This window comes from Oreochromis aureus, linkage group 3 (genome assembly GCF_013358895.1).
Source record: "Oreochromis aureus strain Israel breed Guangdong linkage group 3, ZZ_aureus, whole genome shotgun sequence".
NCBI lineage: Eukaryota > Metazoa > Chordata > Actinopteri > Cichliformes > Cichlidae > Oreochromis > Oreochromis aureus.
In genome coordinates, this window is record NC_052944.1 from 92668237 (window position 1) to 92687973 (window position 19737).

The window sequence follows — 19737 nt, forward strand, 5'->3', positions numbered from 1 at the left end:
TTGTTGTGGGGACTTTAACTCACATAGCACTTTATGGGGGAATCAGGATGACAGTAATGGGATTATTAGAAGGAATAATTGAGGATAAGGAGTTTAAATACTGGATCAGGTACACAGGTGGATTTTATGAGGGGATAAGGTATCAGCAGCTGATTTTACATTGGTTTCTCAGTCTCTGGCTGGAATTTGCTGGTATTTAAATTTTAAAAATATTTTATATTTTTACATTTTTGAAAGAAACGGGTATTTCAAAAAGAATCTAATGGTGGTACGGTAGAGTCTGATCCTTACTCCAGTCTACAAGGTGGCAGCAGTGCACCTAGAAGCTGTTTGCCAACCGGCATAAAAAAGAAGAAGCAGCCTCACAGTGCCTTTCAAAATGTTCAATACGTTCTGTCAGTAGAAATTACTTCTTCTATGGTCCATGGTCTGTGACCCAGTGTTTACATTTTAGGTTGTGGGTTAATTTATATTCTAAGGTTTAGTGTCTATTTCCTAGTTCTGGTTCTTCAGCTGTTCTTCTGCTTGTGTTATATTTGTAGTTTCTGGTCTTTAGGTTCTGTTCCCTGCCTCCCCTGTTCCACATTTGTCACTCCTGTCTCCATGTCCCTTTTCTGTCTCCTCTGTCTGTCTTGTTCCCATGCCTGTTTCTCCCTCAGTCCCAGTGTCAAGCCTGTGTGTTTTAGTCTGTGTCTCAGTGTGTTTCCTGTTTTCTCTCGTCCTGGGTTCAGTGTGTTTCGTTTTCCTTCCCCTGCCTCGTTATATTAAGCTCAATTCCACTGCTGAGAGTAAAGAGACCTTTCTAACTGTCATTCGTGGCCCTGAGTCTGTAAATAAAATGTCTGAGTGTCACATGTCTGCTGGTAATCTGAGTGTGTTTTTCACATCTGTAAACCTGAGTCAAGTAGCCACCGGCCTGTGTCCTCGTTTTCTGAACATGATTATTGTAAGTCTGTGCATTCGCCCAAGAGAGCAAATGCTGTGATTTCTGTTTTTGAGCCAGGGAATAGTAAAGAAGTGTGTTTAGTTCCTGAGTTAGCAGGACTGAAACTGTGTTTACTGCTCCAAAGTTTAAGCGCAGTAATGAGCAGGTTTCTGTGCAGCTAAGCAACGATGTGGTGTCTTTTAAGGCTGATGTTTTCAAGTCTGTGTGTTGTTGCATTTTTCTATTCCTGAGCCAATCCTGAGCCCACCCCCTGTGTTAATGACACCACCCATCTCAAGACTATTAGGTGTGCTGGTCAAAGAGCTAATTCAGAGACTGTAAATTTTCCACATCAACCTGCACTTCCTCAGGATTGTTTTGCTCGGCCTCCCGGTTGACGCCCTAAACCGTTTCATCTCCACCACTGGCCACATTGTTGGCCTCCTAAACTGCTAATTCCTTGTTTTGGGCTCTTGAGAGTCCTCCTTACAGGCCCACTTCCACTTGCCTGGGTCAGGTTTAACTGTGTTTTTGTTTGGTCAAGTTGTTTGTTTGTTGGGTGGTCATGGTCCAACCTCTGCCTGCCACACACGGATACAACAACTTCTGCAAATTTTGAAGTTACACTTTGTTTTAAGTTCAACATGATATCACAAAGTTCATGGTTCACAGGAGTTCATGGTTAACTCACAAAACAAGCCAAACCATCAGCCCTCCATCAGTGCAGTTATGAGGTGTTTCTGCTGGTTTTATGCTTTTTCTCTGAGCACCTCACCGTCTGACCTTGGGGTTAATTTGCTGAGACGTCCACTCCTGGGAACACTGTGGCATTGTGTTAACACACATGAATGCTGCACAGCAGCAAACTGCCAAAACGTCTGCTATTATAAGGTGCTCATTGTTGTTGATCAGTTAATCAAAACTCTGTAACACTGGTGAACTACAATTGCCTTTATTAACTCAACTCTGCGTCTGCTGTGGGAAATGACCACTACTGGGAGTGGTCACAGCTGCTGTGAGCAAGTGGCTGTGATTGGACAGGGATAATGGAAGGCAGGTGTATTTGATTTCACTCATACTGTGGTTCACTCACAGCCCACACTGCTGTGATTTTGTCTCTCTGTGCAGGTTAGTTTAAAATGTTTCTGATGGACACTTTGGACTGTTTGTTTTATCCCTTCATTTTTATGATAATTAATTATCTATTAGAATTTTACTGGTTGTCATCTTTTGCCCACAGCTGAGGCAGATGATGATCAGACCAACAATCTGTGTGTACTACAAACTACATTACTTATCACTTAAGCCTTCCTGTCCTTTCCACACTACAAAACTTCCACAACCCCTTTCCCAGCTCCATGTAGCCATGCCTCCCCCCAGGACACTGGCACAGTAGGTTACATACATCTTAACAATTAACCCTTCCCCTGTTGATTTTGCCACAGGTCGAGTCTGAAAACACGGAATATAGAGTGGCACTAAAAAAAATATTTGAGATATTTCACATCCAAGAAACTCTCAAAATTGAACTACACAATAATATTTGTAACAACAGGGTTGAAGTTTCTAGTTAATAGACTTGGACATTACACACAGAATTTATGAATCACACACTGGGGACATTCACTTGTTACAGCAGCACAAGAGACTAAAAGAAAAGCTGAATTAGAGATGTATTGGAAAAATAAAAAGCAGCAAATTCAGAGAATCACCTGTACACTGTTTTGTTTTTGTTGTTTAAGCACGTGCTCATAGGGGTCATGTGATTGTTGGGGTTTTCTGCTGTCTGTATTATTTTAGGGTCTTTGCCTCACAATATGAAGCGACAACCGTTGTTGTGATTTGGTGCTATACAAATAAAACTGAATTGTTTCCACTGACCTTTGAACTGGAGCTCCACCCTTTTCTTCAGCAGGATTTTTCTCTCCTTGTTGTAGACGGTGCAGGTGTATTTGCCTGCTTCTCCATCTGTGGGGTGTTTCAGGGTCAGACTGAGGTCTCCAGTTTTCAGCAGGTCTTCATTCATCTTCGTTCGGTCTCTGTAAACCTGGTGTTGTTCTTCAGGCTGGTCAGAGCCGTTCTTATACACGTGGACCTTTTCAAAATTACTGTCCATCCACTCCACTTTAGCGTCTTCAGGCAGGTGAAGTGTGGTTTTGCAGGGCAGCTGGACAGACTCCACCCCTGAATCCACCTCCACCTGGGGGACTGAGAGGACAACAAAGCACAACATGAGTTGTACAGACAGCAGCAGCACCAAGAACATTTTCTTTGACTAAAATATTCAACAGAATTAACATTTTAATGAAAAGAGGAAGTAAAATAAAAATCTTTGTCTCTTTTTTAGTTGTGCAGAGCAGCATACATGAATGATAAGCACAAACTAAAAATGTCAGACTGATACTGATGAATTAAAACTTTAATTTAATGTAAATGGTAAATGTAAAAGCCTGAGTATTATTTCAGTTTTACTTTTGTGATAGATTTTATTTATCAGGTACAAACCCCTCCTGCAGCTGTCGCATTGACATGTAATTATTATGTGATTGCAATGTTCAAAATTGGGTGTTTAATCTGGTTTCATGTTGTGTTGTTTCCACCTAATGCTGGACTTGACAGTTGTGCCTTGTGGTGCGCATGCTTTTGGCGGATGTTCAATTAAGTGCATATCCTGCCAGAGACTGAGGACTCGAGCCAGAAAGAGCAGGCTGGCCGTGTATATTATGCTCAAACATCAGTTGGAGCCTGGCTCTTTATTCTACTCCAAACATCAAAAGAATAACAGGAGCAGTTACACCTCCTCTGGGACAGGTGAGAAATTTTGCATCATCCAATAAAACCAAAACTCTGTGTTCTGTTAATTAATGTGAACCTTTAACTGATAAATGCCTAAAGAAAGGTTTTGAATTGTTTAAATAACTTTATTGTATTTAATAAATATGCACAAATTTAGTATATGATGGCTACAAAAATGTGTAAAAGCTACAAGGCAGTTCAGATGTGACTCAAAACTGTACAGAAAGGTCAAATAACACCAGACTGGAAGACTCTACATTAACCAGGCTCACCGATGGCAGGTGAGCTATAAATGTAGCATCCTTCAAAGTAAGGAAAGGATGGGTTGTGTACCTGTACTCACAGAAGGATTGTTATTAACCCCTCTGTCAATCGCTACCTTAATGTGGTGGCGGGGTTTGTGTGTCCCAGGGATCCCAGGGGCTATGGTGTCGGGGTCTCCTATGGTAAATTGGTCCTGGGTGAGGGACCAGACAAAGGGCGGGTTACCTGAGGGTGCTCCAACTGGGGACTATGTCATCCTACTGGGAGATTTAAACGCTCATGTGGGGAACAACAGTGGGACCTGGAGGGGGGTGAACAGCGGTAACGGCCTGTCTGATCTGAACTTGAGCGGTGTTCTGTTACCGGACTTCTGTCCAAACCACAGTTCATCCATAACCAACGCCATATTAGAACATAAGGGCGTCCATAAGTGCACGTGGCACCAGGAGATTCTAGGCAGCTTGATGATCGATTTTGTATTAGTATCATCAGATCTGCAGCCAAATGTTCTGGACGCTCAGGTGAAGAGAGGGGCTGAGCTGTCACCTGATCAGGTGGTGGGAAGGATGTTGGACAGACCTGGCACTCCTAAACGTAGAGTGAAGGTGCGCTGGAGCGCCTGGCAGAGGCCCCGGTCCATGAAATACATCTGGCATTCCAAGAGAGACTGGGGATATTGAGTTTGGGGCCGAGGGGGATGACTCGTCTATCACCAGGGATGAGGTCACTGAGGCAGTTAAACAACTCCTTGATCATCAGGTGGCGGTCTGCAGCTCACATTGGAGCATTTCCCAACTGAGTGTGAAGCAGCAGGAATCAGAATCAGCACCTCCAAATATGCGGCCATGGTCTTCAGCCGGAAAAAGGTAGAGTGCCCAATCCGGGACAATTACTTCATAGTGAGGAATTTAGTCATCCTGTGGGGCTCGGAGTAGGACTGCTGCTCCTCCACATCGAAAGGAGCCAGTTGAGGAGGTTCTGGAACGTGACAAGTATGCCCCCTGGGCGCCTCCTAGGTGAGGTGTTCTGGGCGTGTGCCAGCGTGAGGAGGACCTGAGGTAGACCCAGGGCATGCTGGAGAGATAATATCTCTCAGCTGGGCTGTGAGCACCTTGGTGTTCCCCCAGACAAGCTGGAGGAGGTGGCTGAGAGAGAGGTCTGGGCTTCTCTATTAGGCTGCTGCCCCCACGACGTGGCCCCAGATCAGCATTAGAAAATGGATGACTGGATTGTTATTAAGTCCTTTTGATAGGCTCCAGCCCCACCCGCAAACCTAAAATCAGATAAGTGTAAGAGGACGGATGGACGATTGTTACTGAGTCCAAAAGTAACATTTCTCAATGCAAGACTGCAGAGAACTTGGGTCATTCTGCATGTACAGAATATCATATTGTGAAAAGATCCAGAAAATTCAGAGACGTCTCAGTGCACAAAGGATGAAGTCAGAAACCACTGTGTGATCTTGAAGCCCTCAGGCAGCACTGCCTAAGAAACCATAGTGTCACAAACAGCAGGCTCAGGATTACTTTTCATTACCAATGTTGCTTAAGACCATCTGTTGCTCCCTCAAGAAATGCACCTTCAAACGGTGTTGCGCTGAGTTGAGTCAAGCCATACCTTGACTCAACTCAGATGGACTGCAGGACTGTGGAACTGTGTGCTGTGATCAGGTGAGTCCACATTTCAGCTTGTTTTTTGGAAAAAAAAAAACAGTTCTCTGTACCAAAGATGAAAATCTTCCAGACTGTTATCTGTGAAAAGTGCAAAACCTGTTATAGTCTGGGGATGCGTCAGTGTCCATGACATGGCAAAGCTGCACTCATATGAAAGAACCGCTGACTGTGACCCTGAGGATAGTAGACAGACACATCATCCTTCCCCGGACAGATTATTATTCAGGAGGATAATGAAAGATCACGTTCCGCATGGGCTACAACATTATGACTCCGCAGACATCTCACTGTCAGTCCAGATCCGTCTCTTATTGAAAATGTATGGCTCATAATGAAGAGGAGTTGTATTTCAGTATGTCTGTGGAGGTTCTCAGTCATCCAGGTCATGGAAATCAAAGGAGCTTGAAAAGAAAGCAACTGGACTTCTTTCACCTCTCATCCGAGAAGCTTCTTCAGTTCTACAGAGGTGGAGAGACCCAGATATTTAAACCCTAGTGGGAGGTGTCCCTTAAGGGGGTGACCCACTATTGATCATGTGACTCATCACATGAGCCAAGGCATGAAAAAGGGTGGGGGTCATTATCAGCACAGGTTTTGGGTCAAACCATTGTTAGACCTTGCCTCATCCTATCATGTGACCTACTGAGGTCAAGAAGGCATGACAGGGTGAGACAAGATCTCACAATGGTTTCTCACAATGACCAATAATGGATCAATGACACTCATAAGGGACACTCCCACTTTCCAAGCTCCTTGGATTTATATCAGCAAAGAGTGCAGAACATTTCCAACTGGAAAGACTACAACATCCTCAGATCAGAATGTGAGGAGAAGTGAGGCTGAGCCTATTGTTGATCGTTTTTACAAGGGCGATTTATCTATTTATTTGCCCATGAGTAAGTTTGCTAATAATGTTGGTTGAAGCTAACAGAAGCAACAGGAAAATAACAGCGTTGTTTTAACTTCACCCTCTTCCAGCTATGAGCAAATGCATCCTCCACAGAGTGCGCCCAAATGCAGCAGCGATTCATTTACTCAAACTCATAACAGCAAGAAAGAACAGCAGTAGTCTATGTTCAGAAAAAACAAAAACATTTTATTTAAATAAAAAATCCACAATGGTGGAAACAAAGAGAAACTGGCTTCTTTTTCCACTATAACCGTGTTTACAGGCCGTTCAGTGTTTATGTCTCACACACTCGACCAAACAACAAATAAGTTAAAAACCAAAATGTCTTTTCCAGCAACCATAAAAAAAAATCTCAGACGTAAAGTTAAATGTTTTGTGCGATTTGGCACATCTCAAATAAATAAATATATAAATGAATAATCCAAAAAGTAGCTTTATTAATACTGAAACACACAAGAAAAGAAGGTAAAATATTCCCTCCAAACAAAACTCATAAATTCACTGACAGGAAAACGAGCATGCTTACTTTATCAGGTTGCAGCAGTGTGTGCAGGTAGTTAACAATATTACCATCGGTGCTGAAGACGTGTCTGAAGGTGTGCTTGTGGCTGGTATACACAGATATTTCTGTGCCATGTGTGACATCAGTGGGAAATGTTATTCATGCATCTTCCACAGAGCCAGTGGATCTTCTTCTCCGTCTACGACCTCCTCGCTGAGGCAACAGTCCATTTCTATCTGCAGCTTCTCCTCCAGTGTGCAATTTGGTAATTAGTTCGTCCATGTTTGGACTTCTGTGTTTTAAATGCGCAAATCAGTCCGCGCATGATTACATTGCTCCACCCATCAAAGAGTCTGCACATGCGCGAATATATCGCCTATCATCGGTTGTTGGACTGACGATTATCGGAAAAGTTTTACATATCGCCCAAACTTATGTTGCAGCCATCAAATCCTAAATGTAAATATATTTACCAATGTGGACCATGATGTTTATCTGCTTAAGTAAAGATTAGGTATTATTGTTGGGTCTTTGCCTACAATATAAAGTGTCTTGAGGTAACTGTTGTTGTGATTTGGCGCCGTATAAATAAAACTAAATTGAATGCTTGAGGAAAAGTTGTTGTGAGCATACAGTGTTTTCTTTTTTTTTTTAAAGCACACCAGCCAGAAAGCCCCTTTGTATAAAGGTGAATAGTCTTTAATCATTTTTAGTTATATTTTTTTAATAATAAAGTTGTTTTTTTTTACCTCTGTAGAAGAGTTTCCATAAATATACTCCAAGACCCACAATAGCAGCGACGGCCAGGACAGCCAGGATCACCGAGGCCTCGGCTGGGAAAGTGTACGGCTCTGTGAGAACAAGAACAGAATGAGGTTTACATGGACACGATTACTCTGATCCAAAAAGAGTCGGTCTGTAACAGGTCTGCTGAGTGTTTCACAGGTTAAAGAATGAAGTCAGCAGGATGGATTTCTTCTAAATCAGTCAGAAAACACCTCCACCCAAACTGAAAGAGCAATGAAGACACCATCAGTCTGAATAACTCATGTTCCAGGAAATTATCAAAGTCATCTGAAGGCTCTGGGCTAATTTTAGCAGAAAGTGGTCAGATCCTTATTAGTCACACTATATGTGTTATGTGTATGTACAATAAATTTTAATTTGAGATTATCCAGTATTCTCTGAAATGCTGCAAACATAAAACTACAGACTGTTGAAATGCAAAAAATTTATTTTTTTTTAAATTGTGTTTTAACTCTACTTTTACTTTCATTAAATGTTATCCTGTTTTATCAAACAGTTCCATCTTTTTTGCTGCTACAATCTGACACTCTGGAAAGGACAAACAATCCTCTGCTCCATGAATGAGTCTGACCTTCAAATCATCTCCATCAGGCAGTTTCTGAGCACCATGACTTCCCTGTCAAATAAAGACATCAGCTTTAATGTTCAGACAAACTGACCTTTGACCTGCAGCTGAACATCTGTCAGTCTGGGTTCTTCTCCCGTCACTCTGATGGTGCAGGTGTAGTTGCTGCTGTCAAAGATGTGGGGTTTCCTCAGAGTGAGGCTGAAGTCTCCAGTCTGCAGAGCGTCAGTCTTCATGGATGTTCGGTCTCTGTAACGCTGGTTTTGATCTGTCAGCTCGTCCTCTTCCTGCTGACGCTGGTGGACGGTTGGAGGATTGAGGTCGTAGCGGCTCCACACCACTGTGGTGGGTCCAGATACAAACGGGATCTGACAGGGCAGCAGGACTGACTCCGCCCCCTCGTACACCTGCAGGGTGAAGACTTGGTGGGACACTGTGAGGACACAGAGACACAAACATGAATCAGCTGTGAGACGGCAAAAGGACAGACTGTCTGTACTTAAGTAAAAGTACAGATACGTGTGTTAAGAATACTCCAGTAAAACTTGAAGTACTGATTTAACTTCTACAGTACAGGCTCTGAAATGTACTCAAAGTAGCTCTTTGATTGGTACATGAGAAACTTTTTCTGCATACAGTAAACTGTTTTTATGATGTCTATATACTAGATGGTTGGAAGTTGGTATAAAGGTTAATTACAGTAAATGAATCTAAGTGTCATCTCTGCTACACTTGATGTAAGTGAACTCTGACCCTGAACAGCACAGCTGCTGTGCAGCAGTCACACACTGTTCTTTAATCACAGAAAGGTGAGCTAACCTGTTTATCCTGCAGTCATTTCTTGATGAGGTACCTCAGTTTATTTACTGGATACTTCACAATATGAAAAAAACAACAATTTTCCTTCATATACAGATCTAATATCTGATTTCACAACTGAAAACTAAAATTTAAATTTAAAGAACAGAACAGAGGAGAAAAGAAGAGAGCAGAACACAACAGAATAGAACAGAAAAGATTAAACTGAAACAATCGAACAAAATAGCAAGAAAAGAATAGAAGAAAATAGAACACAACATAATACAACAGAACACAATTCAACACTAAAGATCATAATAGAAAACCCCCCAAATAGAACAGAATATAATAAAATAAGATAGAAAAGAATAGAATAGAATGTAAGAGAAAAGAATAGAATAGAATGTAAGAGAATAGAATAGAATAGCATAGAATAGAATAGAATAGAATAGAATAGAATAGAATAGAGAGCCATTATGATCAGTTTTGATTAGGGGTGGGTTTTTATAATCGATTTATCGATTAAAATCGATTCTGGCTTGGATAACGTAAAATCGATTCATTAAAATCCTGAATCGATTTTTTAATATAAATTTATTTTGCCCGAAATGCCAGAATCTCTGGTGAAATCTCACAAAATTTCAACAACCACCAAACAGCTAAGACAGTAAATGAGAGCAGGTACAGGGATTCTGCACAAAGACGTAAACACACAGCCCGGACCTCAGACCAGAATCAGTGAGATGTCGCCTTTCTCACCTGATGGCACGGACACGGTCGGGGCTTAAAGCCAACAGCTCGCTGATTCTGATCAGTCGGCGGGTCCGCGCATTTGTTCACGCCCTTTTTGCGCTGATTCTAAAGCTGTTAGTTTTATCTCTCTCCACACAATATTGGCCGAACCAGCAGCAAAACAAGATCCAAACTACGCTTCACATAAACATCGTCATGAATTCACTCTGACTTTTATTGGTATGCTTCCACCACGATGCACCCCCTCTCTCTGTACTTCAACAACAGTTTCCCGTCTAAAAATCTGTTTTCTGCATTATTCAATTGCTTGTTACGCACAAGTTTACCGTTGTTTACAGCGCTGTCGGCTGCTGTTTTTTTTCCCCTTTTACATTCTTCCGAAAAGAAAACCTAATTTCTGCCGTTCAATACTGAACCAAATTAAACTTATTAAAATTATGCAAAATGCAAAACGCTCAGCCGTGTCTCTAATAAAACCGCTGTAACGTCAGGGGTAACGTTCATATGTTGATTAATGGTTTTCGTTTTTGATGTACTGCAGAATACTTTTTTATAAAATCCCAGGCCAGGAAAACCACCTTCATGTTTTTCTGTGTTTTATCTTCAGCTACTTTGACACAAAGGCATCTGCTGTGACGTTTACACCTTTGATAAAGTCCTGCGTGTGTCAGCTTCCTTTTTCTTGATACAAAAATATGTAAATGTACTGATCTGAATTATAATATTTCTGACTTTCAAAATTTCCCAGATTCAAATTGAATTGAATCGAATCGAATCGAATTAAATCGAATCGTGGATCGAATCGATTCGGGACCTTTTGAATCGGAATTGAATCGATTCTAGAAATCAGTGACGATACCCAGCCCTAGTTTTGATGGCCACAGTGTTAGAACCTAATGTTAACAGAGGGAGTTTGGATGTTCGTTTAAAGCAGGGGTCGGCAACCCTTGGCATGTGTGCCACAGCTGGCATGCTCGGTGGGCCGATGATTGTTTTTGTTTTGTTTTGGGGGTTTTTTGTAGCGGTATAAACAATGAAAGGTGGTGGATTGGCCGGTGTGTAAAAATAACTGGCTATGGTGTAGCTTCCACTGATTCAGTAACATTAGCAAGTGGTGGAGGCCAGCAGGTGGATGAGGGAAAGGGGAGGCAGGAGGAGCAGAGACCCGAGGCAGCACCGGTCCGAGTGTCAGGTGAACTAAACTTCAGGTAAGAAGTTATGACCTGCAGTCTATCTGGGTCAGATATAAACCAAGTTTAGGTGGAGTTTATTTTCGTTGTGCTGACTTTTTACAGTCAGTTACAATAACTCGTACTGCGTACTAACTAGCATGACGGAGTTTTCATCAGCATTGTTGTAGCGAACTTTATTTTATTCATATAGTTAGTTAGTAGAGTTCCCAACCGTCCCGTAAAAAGACGGAATCGTCTCGTATTCAGAGAAAATATTACGCGTTTCGTATTGAGCTTAAAAGGAACACAGACACAAAGTTGGAGTTAATCTGTCGTTACGCTGCACAGCTGCCTCTTCTTCTCTCATTCTCTCCCCCTCCTGTTGCTACTTCAATCATGAAACTGATCAATGATCAGCTGATCGGCTTTTCTGGCGCAAGTCCCGTCTCTCTTGTTTGAGGGGGGACGTTGTTAGCTTTCCACATTCCGACACTTCTAAAGCTTCAGGAGCTGTCTGCTCAGCACAGCATCAGCACCACGGAGATACACGGATACATCCGTAGACTCGAGACAGAATTCCCAATGCGTTTTTGGGACTTTCAGGTGTATGGACCAATGTTTTATTTTCTGATCAAACCAGAAATCTTTAATGAGCAGCTAGATTTGTCTCGCATTAACTGGCTGAGTTAATGCCAGTTAATGCAACATCGAAGCAGCTGGAATCCACAGCTGTGCATGTTCATGGAGCTGGATTTTCACCTGCTGGACATCACTACCTGACAAGTTTAACTGTCTTCAGAACATTGCAGAGGCCTTGAAGATTTTCTCTCACATGAGTGTCCTCGCTTAGCCGCTCGGAGACCTGTGTCTCTGCTTGGGAGACCAGAGATCACATTAACATGTGTATCCCTGTATTAACAAACATGCCATATTGGCCCAGTTTATTTTTCTTATCATTGTTGTGAGGAGACCATAAATAGCATTTGTATTTTCTGTTGTACAGTTCATTTGCTGTCATGGAGTTCTTATTATGAATAAAAAGTGTCTTTTTTTTGTTTCGAAATAGCTGGTAACTATTTGCTGATAGCTGCCAACATCTGCGAACAAATATAATTCTATAAAGTGGTTCTATATAGTGTGTAACTGTTAATATAGAGCGTTATTAAATTTATTGCTAATGCAATCATATGGCACACTGACCTCACAGGAAATTTTAAATGGCACTCGCTATCAGAAAGGTTGCCTACCCCTGGTTTAAAGTCTCTAACGTCTGATAATGGTCTGCTTCCTGTTGCTGTCTTTGGTGTCTCTCTGTAAGTCAGACCTTTCTGTGTTGTTCACACCTGAAGCTGTTTGGACCTCCTGCTTTAGTTCTTATGAATGTGTGAGGACATTTATGAACAGTGAGGCTGAACTCAGCTCTGTAGATAAACAGCAGAGTGGAGGTTTGTCCTCTATGAAGACTGAAGCTGTTCACAGTCTGATGACAGCTGAGCCTGAACATCTGTGTCTTCCTTGTTCTTGTTTCTAACTCTAAATATGACCTCTGACCTGTATCTACAGCAGCTTTAAGGGTGTGTTGCTGACCTTTGACCTGCAGCTCTACTTCTGTCAGTGTCCGTGTGTTTCCAAATGCAGTGACGGTGCAGGTGTAGGTGCCGCTGTCAGAGGTGATGGGGTTCCTCAGAGTGAGGCTGAAGTCTCCGGTCCTCAGAGAGTCCGTCTTCATGGACGTTCTTCTCCTGTAACGCTGGTTTTGGTCTCTCAGTTCATCTCCAGCATAATTACGCTCGTGGACGACTGGAAGACTGAGGTCATGGCAAGTCCACACCAGAGTGGGGTCACGAAGTGCAGAGGTGCCCTTGCAGAGCAGCAGGACAGACTCCACCCCCTCATACACCTCCAGAGCCGAGGCATGCTGGGAAACTGAGGAACAGAGACAGAAACATGAATCAGCTGTGTGTGTCTAAACCTGAACTCTGCATCACTTCACTCTGAGTTTAGAGTCCACATTTTTTGCATGCAAATAAACAGATCTGCCCAATCAGATCACTGCTTTTGGCAACAAACAAGCTCATAGCTCAAAATGTGCACTGAACATCCATCCATCTATTCTCTTCCACTTATCCAGTTCAGAGTCACGGGGGGCTGGAGTCTATCCCAGCTATCGTAGAGTACACCATGGACAGGTCAGCAGGAAAAAACACAGAGACAACCATTCACACCTATGGAGATTTAGAATCATCCAATAACCCAGCCACACTGACTGTGTGTCTTTGGGAGGAAAGCAGAGCATCTGGAGAGAACCCACACAAACATGTGGAGAACATGCAAACTCCACACAGAAAGGCCTGATGGTGGAGTCGAACCTTCTTGCTGTGAAGCAACAGTGCTAACCACTGCACCACCGTGCTGCCTGTTGAATATACACTGAGACAGAAACAGGAAAACCAGGAAATTCTCACTGTTGCTGCCTTTTCCCGAGCAATGGAAAAACCAAGAATCTCTGTTTCTTCCGTTTCTTGTTTAGAAACATCAGGACCATCATCATCACTTCATGTCTACGCCATTGTTTACGTTGTGTGTTTCTGGGATGCATTTTTCAGAAAATCACAGCATTTTCAGCTCACTACATTTCCTCATTTGTAAAATATATCAGTGGTTTGTAGATGGAGCTGTGTTAATGATGAGAACAACTACATAAAAGCATCCATGGATCATCACTGCAGCATTAAACTAAAACAAAGTAAATCCACCTTCTGCAGCAGCCTGGATTATATTTACATCTTTAGTGTTTTTACTTCTGATCCTAAGTTTCCATGAAACAGATCATTTCTACTCTCACTGCAGTTAAAACGTTGGAGGTTTACAGTAAGATGTTTCCTGTTCATCAGAGGTCTAAACTGTTCATGTCTGTCACAGCTTACATTAGGTTAAGTTTAAGTTCAAAGGTTTAATGTGACGTTTGATTTGACTGTGATCAGACACACGTCATCCTCTCCAGGTACAGACTGCTGTTATTGTCGAGTCATTTTAAATATGAAATGTGTAGCATTCAGATGTTGTTGTGAACGCTACACCTCTTCTTCTCTTTCATTCAGTCAGAGGATGATCTTTGTATTAAGGTGGAACTTCAGTATAAATGATTATATTCACAAACAGATGTTACTAAGCTGCCCACTTATGTACAAACATAATATTTACATAATTCGTATCCCATGAAAATCACATCTGGAACAACAAATATAAAAATAAGATACTTGTTATCGAACCAACTGATCAGAAACATCGTTCTCAGAAGCTCGACTGTGCCTCGTTTCCTTTTGGATCAATAACTCTGAACATTAACTGGAAACAGTCACAGTTTTTACCCTGAACGTTCAGAGGTGACTTTAAAATGATCCACAGCTGTGAAGATGTTCTTACATATAAACTGCAGCTGACTTTGCTCGTTCTGAAACAGTGACGCTTCTCTGCTGGACTGATTGACGAACTTTGTTCATAAAACAGGTTTTATTGTCTCTTTGTACCATCTTTACCAAGGACGATGGTGATTTATTTTTCATTTATGGTAAATGTCACATCCACAGCTGACAGTTTCCACACCTAAAACCAAAGTTTAACTCATTTTAATCTTGTTTCAGTCGTTTTATAAATAACTTGAAGCTCAGTCTGTGAGAACAAAAACAAAGTCTGTGTAATTTTGTAAACACTCGAGCATTGCATGTGTTGTTCATGCTGTCTGCACTGTGTGACTTCATCTGTCATATTTATACTTTTCTGTAAACTGTTTGTGTTCAATAAAGGTTAAAAACACTGAGGCTCTGACAGTAAAAGTCCTGTAAGTGTTCTTAAAGCTGTGAAATGGAGCCGCCAACACTTGGAACTGATCCGGTTGTTTCCCAGCTTATTTATTCCTGATCTGTTTGTGATTCATGTGGCTTATTGTGACCTGATAAACTCTGTGTTCTTTATTTAAAAATGTCTGAAATATCTCACATCTGTGGACAGATCCATCAAAGCTCACGTTTATTATAACTGTCATGGTCTGTGTGCTGGTGGGCAGGAAACGGACCCAATATGCAGACTCACGGAGGCGGAGACTCAAACTCAAAATGCAGCTTTATTTACAGACAGGGCGATACAAAAACTAAACTGGGAAATACTAAAGCTACTCACAAGGAAACACAGGGAGGCGCACACAACTATGACCTAAATACACAGACAGAGGGCAGAGACACAGGCGGGGATCCAATAAACTAAACTGAACAACCAGAAAATAAATAATGAACTAACAAAATTCAAAAATACAAGAAAACTAAGAATGCTGGGTGAAAATGACCCAGGACCCTGACAATAATTATAATCTTTTAATAATAAAACTTGACATTAATCACAGAGTTGGGACAGTTACTGTGACTGAACCATGAACAGTATGAACAGTGACTCATTAAACATGTCTGCTGCAGCTGTCACAGAGTCGTCTATCAGTGATACTCAGATTACATCAGATTAGAAACATGTCTAATCTCTGTCTCAGAGCAGAGATTTTCTCTAAATGTGATTAATTTTTATCCAGTAATGGCAGAAATAATGACATCATCTTACAGCTCATCAGGACATCAAATATTAACTGAACAATTATTAAAAAAATAAAATCTCATAAACTGCAGCAAAAAGATGTTTTTTAAATAAAACTTTTAATCTTTCAAGACGTTCAGTTTTAGATCTTTATTTAAACTCTGCTGAACAAACTAACTGAACCAGTCAGGCAGGAATTCATGTTTGTTTCATACAATGAAGAAACACAGATACTGTTGGATTTTTAGGATTTAGTCTGTCAACAGTTCTCCAAATATGTTTTAGCATCGCTCTTATTTTACAGCAGTCACACCGTCGTCCACAACTACAGCTTCTAAAAGTTTTATCTCAAAACAAGATTTCTGTATTTAACACATCACTGAGACCCTTTGTGACACAAAATACACACTGATATATTTATGCATTTATAAGATTATTATAACCAAGCTGTTATCAACACTGTATTCATGTTCAAGCTGTCTTCAGGTGGACCTGTGATCAGTTTTATAACTGCAGCATTTTGAGATGAAAACATCCAGAAATCAGAAGAACTTCCAGCGTCACACAGCACGAGTTCAAACATTCACACAGAACGCAAATCAACTTGTTTTCTGCAAACACGACCGAGTTCTTCTTAAACATGGATGAAACCCTGTAGCCCTTTAAAATAGCCACACCCACAGCAAATAATAATAATATAATGATGTTATAATATTTTCGGTGCTTTTTAAGGACAAACAAAGAGACTAAAATGTCACATTAGTGCTTTTATTATTATTTTATTATATTCTTATTAACTGGTTTTATCCCCAAAGTCAACACAAAACAAGTGTAAACATGAATCAAATCCTTATAAACGTGTAAACTGTGTCATTATGTTACTGAAGAAAGCTTTTTTACCTCCATCACAGTGAGAGGAGAACATCCACCCAGCCCACAGACACCATCTAAATCTGTGTTCATGCAAACAAACTGCTTCACCTTCTGTCTGAAGCCTCTGATAGAAGCTCTGGCACCATTAAACCTGTTTCCATGGAGCAGCAGGATCATGTTCCTTACAGCAGCACAGCTTCTTGGACGTCCTCCACCTGCTGCAGGCTGACGTGGTTGGATTTGCCTGCTTACATATAACAAGATTACATCAGAGAGTCTTGTAGAAATGGACATGAACACATATCAGGACCAACTTAAAGTTTTATTGGAGGATGTTGCAGCTGGATAGTGGAGTGGTTCGGGAGTCACAAGTTCGATTCCCACCCGGTGTCCAGTAAGGGTCCTGGCTAGACCCCCCATGCTAAAAACCAAGCCCTGGAATGGCGCGGCTGTGTCTGCAGCCTGTCCGCAGCTCGGACACAAGAATTTCACTACATGTTGTACTCTGTATAATTGTGTATGTGACAAATAAAGGTTGTTTGTTTGTTTGTTTTTGTTTAGTTTGGTGTAAATGTTGAGTCTGATTGAACTTTGTTCTTTCTAAAACCTCCAGTTTGCAGCTGCAGCTGTTAGTGCAGTGGTGTCAGAGTAATCAGCACGACGTCTTTATTTAAAAGAAGTTAAACATGAGGTTCTCAGAGGTTCTGCATCACTTTCAATCATTCTCAGGTTTCCTCATAAACATCAGTGATGAGTCAGAACATGTCTGTGCTGACTCAGCAACACTCGTGTGTGTTTGTCACACATGTAAGATTCATATAAAACAGGCTGACTGAATGTTGTCTGATTTCTGTGTTTATTGTGTTTGTGTGTCTGAGTTTCTCCTGCATACAAAAACTGGCAGCACTCAGGAGGTTTTGCTCTCCAATCAAAGGAAAACTTTTTTTTAGTAGTGTTTAATTTCCTTCAGCATAAATCACTCTTTAGCCATTAGCTGACCAATCAGCTCACAAAGATCTGTTTCAGCAGGAAAACCCTGAATGTGGCTGATTTACAACGAGGAGGACAGGACACTTATTTCCTGGGACTAGTGAGCCAACAACAGGGCAGGGCAATATGGCCAAAAATATTTATCACGATATATATTTGAAAATTTGCGATAACGATATAACTGACGATATAATTGACGCGAGACGAAATACAACTCCACAACTTTGTTAGTGCAAAAAAACCCATCAATGTATTTTCACTTAAACAAGCAGCTGTTTTTTATGTGCATTAAAGTTATATAAAAATTTAACAGTGCAAATGCTGGCAGTTTACCCTTTAACCAAAAGGCATTTCCAGTGGAAACGGGCCGACATGTCCTGAGCATAACCATGTCTAATATCCACAAAACTAAAAAAGAGGTTATACACACACAATGCAGTAAAATTATGTTAAAGCACAGTACCTATTACTCCGCGAGGCTCCTGACTACGGTAGCCGTAATGCTCCGACAATCCATCAAGCGTAGCTTACCTAAGTCGTACTAAAACATTTTTAACAGATTTTTGAGCGCTGGCTTTTTCCGCCATGTGTGTATGAAAACAAGGGCACTGCACATGCGAGTTTTACACATATTCTATCGCGATATTTCATTTTCTTATCATTGCCTAACATTATACCACTATTACCGTGAATGGTATGATGGTATGATATGGCCCAGCCCTAGCCAACAAGCAAAATAAATTCATAAAAATAACAACAGTGTGACTCATAACTTACCTAATATCAGACCTCGTTGTGCCTCCTCCATGATCATCCACCTGCATCACCTGTTGTATTCTGCAACACAACATGTGTAATTTCACTGATAAAGATCATTTTATTGACATTTATCCTTCAGATCAACATCCAGACTCTCCTCGGTTATTTAACTGTTTTCAATTTATTTAACAGGACTTCAGCAAACTGATCTCCAAACATAAAAGACTTCAGACAGAGTGATGACACATTAATAGGATGATGATGCTGACATACTTCCATAGATTTCTGTCCAATAACACAACAAGAACTGTGGAAAAGTTCACTTCAGAATCTCATTTATACAATTTCACCTGTATTAAATGGCTAGCTGGAGTTATCTGGCTCTGTTTCAATGAACTGCTAATAATTCAACAATCTGCCAATAATGGGCTGTAATAAGTAAAATTGTCTCTGAGACATTCATTTAACCTCTTCAGCCCCACGGGGGCGTGGGGCTGAAGAGGTTAATAGGGCCCACTTTAATCTGATGGATATCTCTGCAGTTTTTAATCTGGAGATACAAAGTTCATTGAAAACAAAGCGAGCTAAGTTAGCTTAACTAAGCTAACTGTCTGTGGGTGTTGCCCCCGGTACCTGTAACATTAGCTTAACTTCATGTGCAATTATTCCTGGAGGGGTGAAAAACTCCTGTGAGCTCAGTCCTGGAGTAAAGTCAGCACCAGGACAGAAAACTGAACCACTTCACCTGCTACACTCAAATAAATCCTGTCCATGAGGTATTTTTTAAACTTTTAACCCTCTCTCTATATTAGCTAATATGCTGTAAGCTAATGTGCTGTAAGCTAACTGCTTCACTCTCACATTTCTAAATAAATCATGATCAGCTTCATCATCTCCTACCAGTCTGATGTTACTGAACAGCAAACATGAGTTAACCTGACAGCACAGTTTACTGACCTGTTTGAGTCCACAGAGCTTCTGTAAAGTCTGATCGTGGGCAGAAATAAAATGAGTGGATCCTCTGTGGGTCTGCAGTGAGTCTGATGGATCTGAAGGAGAGCTGATCCTGTGGAATCAGGGACTCCGTGGATCTGCTGACTGGAAGATGGATCCACCCCGGAGTCTGTTACTATCTAAGAATCATCCACACAGCCTGGTGCCTTTGACTTATTTTATTTCTTTTAATGTTTTTTGTTTTGTTTTTTTAATCTAAATCAAATCTTTTTGGATTGATTCACGGCTTAAATGAGGATGAGGCAGGGCTGGACTGGGACAAAAAATCGGCCCAGGCATTTTGACTAGAGACCGGCCCACCAGGATAGAGATTGAAAATGTGACGTCATTCAGGGGTAAAACCGCAAAGGATTCT

The 19737-nt window shown here is 41.2% G+C and overlaps 1 protein-coding gene and 1 long non-coding RNA gene across 3 annotated transcripts in view; both read right to left on the bottom strand.

The window, feature by feature from the left end:
• LOC120434674 overlaps positions 1 to 19737 on the bottom strand; it is a 40803-nt gene that overhangs the window by 9247 nt on the left and 11819 nt on the right. The window contains exons 2-5 of the mRNA XM_039602917.1: positions 12753 to 13091; positions 8537 to 8875; positions 7820 to 7921; positions 2807 to 3133 (exon numbers count right to left, since the gene is read on the bottom strand). Coding sequence (XP_039458851.1) covers positions 2807 to 3133; positions 7820 to 7921; positions 8537 to 8875; positions 12753 to 13091 — 1107 coding nt within the window. The remainder of the gene's footprint in view (positions 1 to 2806; positions 3134 to 7819; positions 7922 to 8536; positions 8876 to 12752; positions 13092 to 19737) is intronic.
• LOC120437807 lies at positions 15270 to 19668 on the bottom strand. 2 transcript variants are annotated; one of them, XR_005611412.1, is made up of 3 exons: positions 19326 to 19668; positions 18387 to 18446; positions 15270 to 16863 (listed from the first exon to the last, which is right to left on the bottom strand). It is a non-coding gene; the product is annotated as an uncharacterized LOC120437807 (long non-coding RNA). The 2 variants fall into 2 exon arrangements; XR_005611413.1 differs by having other exon boundaries at positions 15270 to 16866.